This window comes from Gossypium raimondii, chromosome 4, assembly GCF_025698545.1.
Source record: "Gossypium raimondii isolate GPD5lz chromosome 4, ASM2569854v1, whole genome shotgun sequence".
In the NCBI taxonomy this organism is placed as follows: domain Eukaryota; kingdom Viridiplantae; phylum Streptophyta; class Magnoliopsida; order Malvales; family Malvaceae; genus Gossypium; species Gossypium raimondii.
Window position 1 is genome coordinate 18,159,646 of NC_068568.1, and position 15,272 is coordinate 18,174,917.

The 15,272-nt window shown below is 34.3% G+C and overlaps 1 protein-coding gene across 2 annotated transcripts; it reads right to left on the minus strand.

Annotated features, from left to right (window-relative positions):
• Positions 1-434: 434 nt before the first annotated feature.
• LOC105767496 (F-box protein PP2-A15) lies at positions 435-4,531 on the minus strand. Of its 2 annotated transcripts, XR_001125487.2 has the most exons (4): positions 4,019-4,531; positions 3,728-3,846; positions 609-1,124; positions 435-464 (listed from the first exon to the last, which is right to left on the minus strand). XR_001125487.2 is itself a non-coding variant. In XM_012587048.2 (3 exons), the coding sequence occupies exons 1-3, from the start codon at positions 4,328-4,330 to the stop codon at positions 662-664; spliced, it is 894 nt and encodes a 297-aa protein (XP_012442502.1). In that variant the 5' UTR covers positions 4,331-4,531; the 3' UTR covers positions 435-661. The 2 variants fall into 2 exon arrangements, 1 of the variants encoding a protein (XP_012442502.1); XM_012587048.2 differs by having other exon boundaries at positions 435-1,124.
• Between the last annotated feature and the right edge of the window lie 10,741 nt (positions 4,532-15,272).

A 15,272-nucleotide genomic window follows, 5' to 3' on the forward strand; every position in this document is an offset into this window, starting at 1 on the left:
ACAGGTATATCCCCATACCCCATGTCCAAATATGTGTTAAACATGAGCGGTAGAAACAGGTATTTCAAGCAAAAAGAAAAGTCCTAGCAACATGAAATGTAACATTTCAACTATCACTGTTAGTCACTTGATGAAAGCATTAAAACAAAAAAAGTTATAGAGATGCCACGAATTTCATAATCAATACGAGCATTCATTATGGTGGTGTAACCACTAAAAATAATTTAACATATTTATTGCAACGGCTAAAATGTTGAGAGATCAGAAGAGAGAGAACAAAGATTCTCCTAGCACCATGAGCTTTTCTAAATACATAAAGACGCAATGAAGGGAATAAAACCGTGTTGGTAATACCTAATAAAGAATTTAGAGTTGTACCTCATTTGCATCACAAGTAAAGAAAATTTTAACAGAAAGCGCCTCGTGAAACAATATGATAAACAAGCATAATCTTTTAATTTTATCTGCAAAGGTGCAAAGGAAACAAAACTGGATCAAACCTGTGATAGTGAAAATTACATAACCATACCTACTCCAAGACCAATTAATAATGTACCTACTAAAACAACACACGCCTTTAGAAGTATAAGCTGCATGAGAAACCCCACCTGGAATTTCCAGGGATCATCGATGATAACAACCAACCCTGATGTGTTTCAGACTATTTCAAAATCCCTCGCCTTTTACAGTCTATTAAATCAGTGGGGATAATAAATACAGAATCTACACAAAGTCCTCCTTTAGAGTGTGTGCAATCTATCTGTTTCATGGAAAATCTGACTTCGGTGACTGTCTCTGAGTTGCTGACAATAAATTCACCTACCTTGTACTCTATCCAGCATCCTCGTTTATGGTTTCTATTTTCATAATCTTGTTCCATATCATCTAAATAGCACTCACATGATGCTAGCTGACCATCAGTAGTAGACAACTCAAATCTTACAGGCTTTATGTCCCAACCATGGGTGTGCTCAAAACTAGACACCCGCCTTCCCAACCTTTTGGAAAATCTTCCAAGGTGAATCCTGAATGACAGAGTATAGACATCAGCAGGAAGAGGGAACTTCACAACTCCATCAACTTCAAACCACCATATTTGCAGCAAATAGGCCACAATATGGAACCTGCAAGAAGAGCAACGTAGAGGGTACTTGTTCAAATTCGTTAAACCAAAAGCTGGGGTGAAAAAAAAGTGGAAACATGTTAATGACCAAAACAATTTTGCAAAATAATTTTTTCAATAGCACAATTCTGAACAGTGACTGCAGCAATTGTTAACGTTCCTAGTGGACATTGACTCTTTACAGAACAAGAAAAGAAGTTCAATAAGAATTTTGCAATTAAGTAATACACTGTTTTCATTGACCAATTAAGAACTGTGAAGAATGACTGCACTCAGTGTATATAATTATTAAAGGAAAAAGGTCACTGGGAACCCATTCTTTTGTCACACTGTAATACGTTCAATAGGAATAAAGACATCCTATCTAGAAATACATGCCTTTAGCACATTCGAAAATTTGATCTCCCTAAATGCTTCAGACAACCAAAACAGTAAGTCAAAATTAGCCCCATTTTATACATCTTCTACAAGTATAAAAGCATCTATACACTGTCTGAAGAACAGAAAGAAAAGAAAAGTAATCACTCTACTAATGACATGCATATAGATATAGTCACAAGATAAAGACAACCATTAAAAATCAGATCACTCTTCACCAGAAAATAGAGAATTAACTTTATTGACAGGATCAACATTACTGTGGCCGCGATCATTATGATCAATACAAGAACCATTCCCAGTTGAAGAAAATTAGAAAAAAGAATTGAATCATGCTAAGTAACCAATGAGAACTGATGACATGAGAGTACTAAAACCCGGAAAGCCTACTTGAACAATAAATTTATGCTTCTATCGAACCCTTAATCACAAAGTCACCTACTTCAGTAATTGTAACAAGAACTTGAGATCATATCATGCCTAAATAAAGGACTGGAGAGTTAATGGGAAAGCGAAGGGCTACCCTCTTATCATATGCATAGGCATTGCAAATAAATAAATAAAAAGCTCCTAGTAATCAATCAAAAAATAAATAGATAAAAAGGCTCCATGTAGGCCATCAATGGATTAATCATCAATATGAAGGAAGAAACCTGAAACCAGCCAGCCCTATCAAAGTGCTAGGAGTCCATTTAAAAATCATATAGAGTTTAAACATAGAATTTTTAAATGGAAGCCTACAGATGCAAAGATGGGAATGTTTTCGAAGAGTTTTATTTATCCTTTTACAAATTAGAATATAGTAAAACAAATACCAAGCAGAATTTCCAGAGCTTCTCCTCAGCCGTCATTTTCTCCTTGTTATCGCTTTGTCTGGTGTTTTCTTGTCTGGGTTTCTATTAGTGTCTTTAGATTCTGATCTTTGGTTCTATTAGCTGAACACTCTTCATCTTGAGAGATAAAAACTGACAACTGTTTTTAATTGAAAGTTCTCTACCATTGGTTTCCAAACAATTACATGCTTTTATCTTAGATGTGGACTGGTCAGTTGCTCTAGGGACTCAAGAGATATCCCATTTCCTCAAGGCAAAATCTTAAAGTAATTAACATGGGACAAATACAGCGACCTGTAGTTTAAAAATAAGTTTAAAACATATATCAAACAAGGGAATAGAATAATACTTAAGAAAGACCAAAGCATTAGTGTTTTTAAAGACTTGCACAATATATAATCATCTAAATGAAAGGGCAAACTTCTAGAAACGTAATGCATGTAAAAAAGTAGGAAAATGGTCAATGTTCTGTTCACTGTACAGATAACTGATCAACCCTTATTAACTCGGACCTTACACTGATGGTAAACACCAGTTCAAGCATGGAAGACAGTTATGAACAACGTATAAAAGGGAAAAGAAATTGAAAGTTTATCAGATTATCGGCTTCCATATGCTTATTTGTACATTAAAATAGCATTTGTAATCCAAAATAAACAAATCTAGGAAGATAAAATCATATGGAAAATATCTGTAAAACGAACATCTCAATTTACTAGGAAGATTTGACAAAGTCAACTAAACCTAGGCAGCACTATATCCATTCATGAAAGCTCACACTTCCATATGGCGATACAGCTCTATCAAACAAAATCATCTTTCTTCAGACCAAATATACCTTGAGATTAAGAATGTGGCAACCAAGACAAACACCAAATGCCATACATCATGCATATATGTACGTATACATTTATGTATGCGTATATGTATAAGCATATATACATACATCATCTTGAGCTCAATAATGAATGATCAACAAAGATGCAAATATTCAGAGGTTTCAGCCTTTCCACATAATACCATTTGTATAAAAACAACATCAACAAGCAGCAAAGCCTAGAAAACAGCAGTTGATTAGCATCCAAATGCATTTCCTTCCACCAAAGGAAAAAAAAAAAGGTGTAGATTGATAATACAATTTACCAAGAGTTCCATTTCAAGAAATATATAGCTTATGCATCTACATGCTCCATGTAGAAGAAAAATTACAAGCAACTAATTCTACTTTATGCTAGTTCAAGCAATCAATACAAAAATCCCACTCCTATGGTTAAAAAAATTTACTAGAAATATTTCAAGATACAAGTATCTCAATCCCATATTAAGTGAACGTCAGATTAATAAATTCTACTTGAAACTTTAGCATCGAAATGTGATGATGTTAATATCAAACCTAGATTCTTCAGTAGAAACCCTATTCCAATATCTCCGATCATCGATTCCAGTAATTGCCATCCCTTTTGCAGATATTGCCATGCATACCCTGCCTGTCACTCTGTCCAGCCACACTTCCTGCATCACCCCATGTTCAACCGTCAATAATCTTCACTTGCTCATCTAATGATAATAAAGCAGCTAAACCAAACAAAAAAGGAAAATCATGTAAAAAGGAAATGGTTAAATATTTAAAACAATAATCAAAAGGTACCGGGCGAAAAAAAAACAAACTTCTATAATGACCTACCTTATATCCATCATCAAAAGGTACCGGGCGAGAAAGAAGCGCAAAAATGTCTTTCTTGGACATGTTCTGGTACCTCTCAGGAGGCAACAAATTTAGCAGATCTTGATAATTGGTGGGTAGCTTCTTCACCCAGATGGAATCGGAGGAGGCAGCCCCTCTAAAGGCGCGATTCAACCTGGCGAGATTGCAAATCTCCGGCGGCGTCAAGTTCATGAAAACGCAGGCCAAGCAGCCCTCGGGTATGTCCCCCAATCCTGGTCTCATCCCGGTCCTATTGGTTCCTTCCGTTTGGCTGGAAAGAGAGGCACCCATGAAATCCTTTCTCTTTAAAAAGTACCTTGTATTTCTATTTATAAAAATTCAGTGTTTTAGAGGTAGGTTGGTGGTGAGAAGAGTGAAGAGGGGAGGGAGAAAATTTGTGGGTATATTCTACCATTTTACTTTGGTTTGTTTTTTCCGGGAAAATGTGTGTCTGGGGGAGATGGGAAAGAAACCGAGGCAAAAATGTTGGCTTAGGATTTACCTAGACAGACTTTTGAGGATGCTTTCGGTGGGGTCCATTAACCGAAACGGAAATGGAATGCACCTCATTTATATTTTTATGTCAAATGCACCCATATTTTACTCTGAATGATAAACACTTCAATATACAATAATTTTCACATCAAATAAACACTATCTTCATGAACATGTTGATGAAAATATTTTTTTATGGATGCCCATTATAACCATATTGAATATTTTTCATCCAAATTAGTTAATATCAATAATAATCATGTAACATTCTTTATCAAAAATCATCAAGTTCAGTTTGTATTATTATTGCTACAATAATTTTAACTTGTTTTAGAGAATTAAAATTGGGTTATATAATTCTATGATTATCTATTTATAATTTTTAAAATATTTACCACTCCAACGTACTTAAAACATATTGTATTCTTTCACTAAAAAATTTAAGAGATATGAATAGTTTAGAATTGATTAGAAAAACATTATATTTTAATTCATTAAAAATAGATTTAAATAAAAAAAATTTAAGGGTTTTTTACCTAAATAATTTAAAAAAAAATTAAATACTGAAATAGGTTGTCAGCTTGGTTATATACGAAAATGGTATGTTCTTTTGGGTCGTGCCTATCTGGCAGGCGCAACCACTTTTTTATATTAAAATATTTTTTACTTTAAATAAAATACTATTATTTTATTTTTATTAAAAATATTTAAATATATATACAAGTCAAAATACGGGTTAAAAATACCCGAAACAGGTTGCGCCTGTCAGATAGTCGCTCCTAGGTAGGCGCCACTGCCTGCCCCCTGCGCCCCTCTGCTGCACAGATACACTGCTTGGCAGTGTGTAGTCCCTTCACAAGGGCAAAATAAATTGTAAATGGGGGACCTTATAAGCATGGTCCCCGAAGTTCAAGCACCCACCGGAAGAGAGAAAGAAATGAGAGAAAGGAGAAGAAGAAAGAAAAAAAAAGTAATGTATTATTTTAGTAAATAATTTTGTTTATAATTTAAATAGTTTAATTAAGATGTTGTGAAATTTTTTGTTATTGATTATTATTTATAAGTTGCTTATGTTTAGTGTTTATGATTTTGGGTTAATATTTTGTAAGAATGTATTTTTTTGTTTTTATAATTATTTTAAAATTAATGTGTTAGTAATTTAGGATTATGTTATAAATTATTATGTTTGTAATTATTTTAAAATTAATTTATTAGTAATTTAGGATTATGTTATAAATTGTTGTGTTTAGTTTAGTATTTGGTGAGTTTTAGTAATGTAAAATTATTTTGTTAAATATTTTGTTAGTAATTTGTTATAAATTGTTGTGTTTTGTGAGTTTTAGTAATGTAATTTTTAAAAAAAATAATTTTATAGTTATTTTGTTAGTAGTTTATGATTAGGTTATAAATTGTTAGTGTTTTGTATTTTGTTATAGTTATTTATTTTGTTAATAATTAATGGGATTAGGTTACAAATTGTTAGTGTTTAGTGTAGGGTTTTGTGATTTTTAGTAATGTAATTTTAAAAAAATAATTTTATAGTTATTTTGTTAGTAATTTATGATTAGGTTATATAAATTGTTAGTGTTTAGTTATGTGTTTTGTAATTTTTAGTAATGTATTTTTTAAAAACAATTTTATAGTTATTTTGTTAGTAATTTATGATTAGGTTATATCAATTGTTAGTATTTAGTTTAGTGTTTTGTGATTTTTTAATGTAATTTTTATATAATGTAATTTTATTTGATTTTTATTTATTTGAAATTTTTATTGATTTATTAAAATGTTGATTAAATTTGTTGTTATATAATTTTATAGGTTGTTTGAAAGAAACTAATCGGTATGTTTCTATTTCTATTTTTATTTTTTTAATTAGTATGTTTTTATGTTTAGGCAGTTTATATTTATTTTAATTATATTATTATTGTAAACTAACATAATTTTTATAGGTAAATTATGAGAAATTATGAGATATTTACCGTGTTTTGTTTCGAAATTTGAAATAATTTATTGTATTTTTGAAACAAATTGAATGAATTCATTTTTTAATTGCGATTTGCTACAAATGGGTTCTTTGATTAATAATAATAATCACATATCAAGTACTATTAATGAGATGGTAATGAAATTATTATTTGATACTCATGTTATTTGCGGAATTAAATTATATTGTATTAACTATTTTGCTAATTTAATAATGTCGGGGCCCGTACCGCGTATCGAGGGGTCGTGTTAATAGTGTAGGGTTTCTGCCTGATGAACGCCTAATGTCATACTTGGAGTTAGCCGGGTTTGGATCAGCGGTATTAATCCAGACTTTTGATCTACGATACGACTTGATTTCCGCTTTAGTTGAGCAATGATGTCCAGAGACCCACACATTTTATTTCCCATGCGGGAGTGCACCATCACTCTAGAGGATGTTGCATTACAGCTCAGGTTTCCCATCGACAGGAATGCAGTCACGAGCTTAAGTTCGATCTCTAGCCCAGCTGCCCTTTGCTATTACTTACTTGGACGCTCGCCAAGGGAGGGGAAATTTGCCAGTTTAAGGTTTTCATGGCTAAAAGCCAATTTTAAGTATTTGCCGAGTACTGCTAATAAATGAGAGGTGATGCAGGCCGTTCGAGCTTACATTATTCACCTTATAGGGGGTGTACTCATGCCGGATGCAAACGGCAGTACAGTCCACTTGATGTACTTACCCCTATTATCCAATTTACATAACACCCATTCATACAGTTGGAGGTCCGCAGTGTTAGCCATGTTGTATCGCAAACTTTGTCGGACGACAGATCCTTCTACGATGGACATAGGCGGATGTCTCATATTACTGTAGTCGTGGGCACTTTACCAGATGTCATTCTTGGCATGCATTAGTCACCAATCATATGTATTTCCACTCATTAATAGGTGATGAATTTTTACTCGTTATAACAATTAGTTGACTTTTTTTCGGATTATATTGTTCTAACAATTTGTTTTCGTAGATGGAGCACTAATTCGAGTATCGGAGGTCATAAACGGTTCTGATATACCGTCTAATGATCGAGAATTATGCTGGAGTGGGGGTAAGTTTTTTCTAATATCAACTTAATTTTATTATTTTATCTCACTCGACCCACGTTAATATAACAATGTTATTAACTGTGCAATTCATTTGGATGTCGTATTCTGTTCCAGAAATTATGGCGGTTATTCTCTCGTCTACCCACGTTCATTCAAACTTATGGCGCATTAGCGTACCCATTATCAATTTTCAGACAATGGAGTGGTATCATGGCGATCGTTTACTCCGGTAATTCGATTGCATACAGTATATCTCGACACTGCCAGTACGATTGGGGGAGATCCATGGGACTAACAAAGCATGGAAATGATTGGAGAGAAGTGCATGAAGAATATATTACGATGTGGAACAACCGGTTGGGGAGGGTACCTCTGATGGATCGTGCTTTGAATCTGCAGCTCTCGTTAGAGTACATACAGTAGTACTGTGAGATAGAGAAACCATTTTTGTTTGGTGGACGGTTGATGGTAGCCCCCCGCATACAACACGAATTGGGCAACTCCTTCTAGATCCACATCATGCACTAGAGCCGGAGGCAAAGCCGAAACTACACTCTAGGGATAGTTCTTATCACCTAGATTTGAGGGGCGATAACTATTTCCCGGGCTCGTCAGGCCACGGATATCATTCAGAGTTTGATATCTTCAGCCCACTACCACCTTAGTACTCTACTCTTTCCGGCTCATATCCACTATCATACTTCACTCCTCCCGGCCCATACCCACCATCGTACTTCACTCCTCTCAACTCAAGTTCATCTGGTGTTTGAGACATGATTTTTCGTCTATGTTTCACACACCCCCACATACAGATGAAGAGAACGTTAATCGCTGCAATCGCCCGCAACATGAATGTCGAGCTCCACAAAAATATACCCCTAGAATCACACCATCAAACCATCAATTTTAGGGGGTTTTGTAATATAAATAATTTCATATTTATGTAATGAATTTTTTTCCATTTTATTTATCAATTTTATGGGTTCTTTTGCAATTTAAATAGTCAACTTTGTATTTATGTAATGACTTTTTTGCCATTTTATTTATCAATTTTATTTATTGCAATTTAAATAGTAAACTTTGTATTTATGTAATGACTTTTTCACTATTTCAGTTATCAATTTTATGGGTTTTTTTACAATTTAAATAAATAAACTTTAGACTAACTTTGTAAGTCAAATTAGATTAACTGCAACAAATTGTAGACAAATTTTAGATTCAATCCTCTTAACATGTAATGAACAACATCTTAATTTCTACCCGATCGTGACGATTGTCCAATATGATAGTTTCGGAGCAGGCATTTCTTTCGATGATGACTAGCTAATCTACATACGCCATATAGCTTCCCGTCGAATTTCTCCCTAATGTCTATTTCGTTATGGATTTTGGATGATCGCGGACGACCTTTCAGGTTCCTACATAACCCTTTGTCTGGGACAAGCTCGAAGGTCGTCGGAGGAACATACCATGTAGATAGGTCAGGATGCACGGGGAACTCATTCTCCCATACACGCAACGTACGCTCGAGGGTGTACACTTCACCAATAAATTGTTCTACATTGAGCAAGACTTTAGCACAAGCTGCCATGCTACGTGCACAGAGAGAATGAAGTGTCTGGAACCTCTTACAATCACACCGTCTATTTCAGAGATCAATTTCGTAGGACCTAAGTGGTATACCAGGTCGATGACTGATGATCTCTGTAACTCAAAACATTTCATTACGTTGTGAATATACTTCTACATTCATCGACCTCACCATCCAATGATTTGCAACCAATGCATCCTTGACATCTTCGACAAACACATGTCCTGCCTCCATCTGGTTGACTTGTTGCTGACTCATTCTTGGCATCAAGGTAGCCAACCTGTAGAATGTAGTAGAGAAGACAGATGAAATCAGAAGATGTCGTGTTTTCAACAACACAGCGTAATCCCCTCCACCAAGTTTGTGGTCATTTGATCATAACGAAAGTCGTTATCAAAACTTTGAGCCCATTGCCACGGCTCAATAGTACCCAACCATTGTCGGAAAGAAGTGTTCGTCTGACCTTTCATGTCACTCTCAAGTCGAGTCATCCTTTGCCAGAAAATGTGTGGCTCTAGCTCGTGCGCTGTGTATGTATTAAGAAAATATAAGTTACAGTCTTGCCTTAAAACATTAGGTTATATATTGAAAGGATAATATTATTCTTTACCCATTCTCACAACTTGTCTCCGTCAGTCTGCATTTTTATAATCTCGGTAGAAGTTAGCCGCGATGTGCCGGATGTAGTAAATGGATCTCCATGGCACACCGGAACGCCTAATGGTGGCAATTAATCCTTTTCCTCTATCGAAGATGATGCAAATATTATAATTACTAATAACATACCTCCACAGGTTTGTAAGGAAGAAATTTAACGACTCTATATTTTTCTTATCTACGATGGCAAACGCAATCGAGAGCACATTCTTGTTCTCGTCTTGAGCAACCGCAAGAAGTAGGATCTGTATATATTTACCGTATAGCCATGTCCCATCTACTTGCACAAACGACTTGCAGTGGGGAAATGCACGCACGCATGGATCAAACGTCCAGAACATCTTTTGGAAATTTTTTTCCCAGTTGCAGTTGGTCATCTGGGCCGTAATAAGGTCGAGTTTGTAACTCAATGGCAGTCCCCAGCACGTACTCCCAGATAGTGACTATCCATCCTTATAACTAATTGTACAATGCATCGAAATCCCCATACAATTGTTCCATTGCCATCTGTTTAGCTATCCATGCCTTCCGGTATGATACTCGATACTGGAATTGTACCTGTATTTCGACAATCAGTATCGAAACTTTAATGGTGGGCATGTCTTTCACCATTGGCATGATGTACGCACAGATAGTTTTGGAATTAAGTTTTTGATGATCTTCTGTCATACGTATTGAAGTGCATGTGTGAGGGTTAACAAATTTTCGTATCTCCCACATCTGCGACTTCTGGATAAATGCAGCTCGTAGCCACCAATTGCAGCCTTCCGCTGACCTCCAACACTCTCCAATATATAATGTCAGTTTAAACACGACGACTTTGTAGTCCACTGATATATTCATGCTATACCGCTTAATGGCAAATGCGCACTTTTCCTTACTTTCGAATCTCTAGCCCACGAATAACTCCTCAGGATCAGAATATGCGACCATTCAGTGAGCAGGTAGTATTTCAGGGTACTCCAGAAACTCGGCCACGTGTGCCGCATCGGGGTCTATTCGAGACATGTGTGCCCCAAGATTATTGTGTATCACAATACGATGAATCTGGCTCCCAACTGAAGACGTGTTAACATTTCCATCATCATTCATGCCTTCGTCATCATTATCATCCAGGACCTCGTCCAATTCAAATCATCAAACCGATTCATATTTCAAGCATACCATAAATATGCATCATGAAACATAAATCCCTACATGAACTTATATCATGATTAAAACTACATAGACATAGTATCATTTCTAGCCATTTTTGCATGGCTTATGGATATATATATACACTTCAAAATCATCCAAGACAAAAGCTAGACTATACATGCCATCTGTTCAAAATTCAAGCTTTTAAAATACCAAAATAGCTTTCGATAGTGTGATGGATTTTCCTTGACGATTCCCGAGCTCGTAACTAGCTTCCAGAATCTATAAAAAAATAATGAACAAACAAACTCACAGTAAGCTTAAATAGCTTAGTAAGTCATAAGCAGATAGTTTTTCGAAGAACACGTATAATTTTTATAAGTAGGCTGAATTCTCCAAATCTTGAACACTTATATATAAATATAATCATAATTAAGTGATTAATTCATATTTTCATGTTATACATAATACTTACCTTTGCTTTCAAATTCATATAACTCAAACCTACCTAAATCGTTTAATTCGAACTCATATTCAGTTTTGCCATATCATTTTCCGTTGTACTATTCGGAATCAAAAAAGATACTCGGGCAACTCAAAAAGCTCGTACAACGCGAACGTCCCAAAGGTGGTCTTACATGTATTCTAAATAACGATGCCACTGTCCCAGACATGGTCTTACACGAAATCATATACGATATCGATGTCCCAGACATATTCGTACACTTAAATCTCAAATCGATGCCAACGTCCCAGACGTGGTCTTACACGATATCACATTTTAGAATTCCTGTGGTTTGTATGGCTTTCAAAAGTCGTAAATCAATCGAGTCAAGCTTGTAGTTAACCATCCTATACTAAATTCAATTCGGTATTGTAGTATTCAAACATACAATTCAATTCGACTATTTACAAAATAAATACATTCAATTTAACATCAATTATTCACCTACGAACTTACCTCGGACGAAGATGAACGAAACGGGACGACTACTCGACCACTTCCGATTTCCCCGTTCCAAATCCTATTTCTTCTTTTCTTGATCTAATTCAATACAAAATTGACTTGTTTAATCATATAATTATTCAAATTTTTTCCAAAACACATAAATGGACAAATTGCATTTTGGCCCCTTACATTTTACATTTTCTCGATTTACTCCCTATTTCAAAACAACTCAAAATATTCAAAAGCTCAACATACTCTAGTTAGGTTAAATTTACCTTAGGTGTCTAGCAGCTCAATTCTATCATTTATTTCACATTTTGACCCCTCAATTTACAAAATTCACAATTTAGTCCAAAATTGACATTTTTATCAAAAATTCATTAACAAAACTTACATATCTAACAACAATGATTTATTTTTCATCATCAAACAACAGATTCATCACATTATCAACAATGGAAAATCTCAAATTCATCATCAATTCTGAAAATTAAAGCATGGGATAGGTAATATACGAAGCAGCGATCTCAAAAACATAAAAATTATCGAAAACCGAGCTCAAAATATTCCTCAATCTAGCTTGGAGATTGCCGAACCTTTAAACAAGTAAAATGACTTATTTTCTTCCTTACATTCGGCCAACAAAAAAAACTGAACATGCATTTTTACTTTATGTTTTATTTAATTACATAATAATATATCATTTACCTTTTTAACCTTTATAAATTAATATGAAAAATTTATAATGGTTGTCCATTACCATCCATGCAATTATTCAATGGCCAAATTTCACTTTAAGTACTTTAAAATTAAGAAACCATGGCAAATAAGTACTTTAACTTATAGCAAGGCATTTTTGCATTTTACACGATTAAGTCCTTTTTACAAAATTTTCATACACAAACGATAAAATTTTCACACAAAATTTTCACACATATAAATTAACATGCTATAAACACCAAAAATAATATTAAAATATTTTTTCGACACGGATTTGTGGTCCTGAACCCACTGTCTGACTAGGGTCTAAACCGGGTTGTTACACATTTCCTCTTTTTTATAGTGTGAAAAGCTTCATGCTCCATTAGAATTTTCTCTTGGATTTGTTAGCCTAGGATGAAAGTTGATTGAGTTAAAGAAATGATCTTTAGAAAGATCAATTTCATTCTAGTTGCGAAAATCTAAGCAATTACTTTATAAATGAAATTACAACATCCAATGGGCTGAAAATCATTAACTGTTCAAAGGAAAAATTTGGTCTCACCTCAATCTCTTCTATTGGTACTATATGTGAATGATCAGATCGGTACCGTCTCAACATGGAGACATGGAAAATGTCATGGATGCGGTCCAGTTCTGATGGTAATTCTAATTGGTACACCACTGGACCAATTCTCTTAAGGATTCTATAAGGTTTGATGAACCTAGGACTTAATTTTCCCTTTATTCTGAATCTCATCACCCTCCGCCATAGGGACACTTTCAAGAAGACTTGATCTCTATCTTGAATTAGTTCGATTTTCCCCTCAAACTCTTGTACCACTTTGAGACCCAAAATTTTCCTTTCACCCATTTCGGTCAAACACAGTGGTGTTCGACACTTGTGACCATACAAGGCTTCATAGGGTGCCATTTGTATGTTTGATTGGAAGCTATTATTATATAAAATTTTGCTAGAGGCAAATGTTCTTCCTAACTACCTCAGAATTCAATGATACAGCCCCTTAGCGTATCTTCTAATATTTGAATGACTCGTTCGGATTGTCTGCCAGTTTACGAATGGAAGGCAGTACTAAAATCCAAATGAGTACTCAGTGCCTCGTGAAGTTTTTTTCCAAAATCGTGACGTAAAACTGGGATCTCGATCTGAACTAATTGATATGGGTACCCCATGCAACCTTATAATATCCGAAATATATAACTTAGCTAGCTTTTGTAAAGAATAATTGATCGTCGCTAGACATGCGAATGTCTGGATTGGAAATACTACAACAAAATAGATAAATAATTAAACAGTGGTGTCTGCAAGTATACGAGTCAAATTATTATATAGTTTAGTGTTACTACGAAACACTCTAGGAAGCATTCCGAGGATCGTACCCAATGGAGGTTGAATTAAACCTAAATTATTAAATGGTACTGATTTAAAATTATATTACAAAAACAAGATTAAAATGAATTAATTAAACTAATATAAAATTATCTAACATTAAAATCAACCAATTAACAATTGAAATAAATCCAATAAATCGAGCAGGGGATTAACTCACTTTAGTAATCCTAATTAGCTTCAGGATTCTGATTTATAGAGTTAGCTATTAATTAACTAGTTATTACCTCTTGGCCTCTAACTAATTAAGAGATCGACCAATATACGCTTACCTCTCAGCCTTACTTTCTTGATCGTGATAAATTATGATTTACTCGGTAAACTTATCTTTCGATCTCGTTTATCCTAATTACTTCCTAGGGGCATCACTTCCTAGGGTTTAATCCTATTAATTTAATCCAACTAACATGAATTTCAACCTTAATTCATCCGTTAATTATTCACACATTCGGTCATTAATCTCCATTTGGAAATTAGCTACTCAAGGATTGAAATACAATAATTCCTAAACTCATATTTAACATGTAGAACGGCAAATTACATAAAAGTAAGGAGTAGAGAAATAAATCCATTTTTTATATCAATTGAAGCTTGGAAGCGAAATATCCTTTAATAGTCGCAAAGATCATTTCGATTGCAATTAGAATCAACAACAAAATAATGAAAAACTACTATATTAAAGCCTTGGATCGAAATCGAATCCAAGTTAAAATAATAACAAAAGTATAAAAAGGACTAAACTAAAAAGAAAATAAAACTAAACTAAAAAATACTAAAAAAACTCACTTAGCCAAGCCTCCTCAAATGAGACTTAACATGCCTATTTATAGAGTTTATGTTCAAACTTAATTAGGGTTACTAAACAACCCAAAATTCTGATTAAGGTACATTATGAGGATTAAAATACCCCTAATTAATTTTTCTTGTTTGTCACTTGATGCCGTGACACCACAAGACCAGTGTCACAAAACTACCTTCATTTCCTGGGAATTTTGGCTTCAAAATTTGGTGTTGCGACACCACTTCTCGATGTCGTAACATTGCAGTCGTCTCTCGCCTTTTGAACCCAAAAATAGTGTCCTATACACTAGATCGAGTTGTTAGATCATCCCTAGGCCTATAGTGGCTCATTAGGTTATAACATAACTCAAAATTGTGAGAAAACGCTTATTTTGCATAAAGTAAGCACAAGGTAATAAAAATTAAAAATGAAGTAAAAACACAT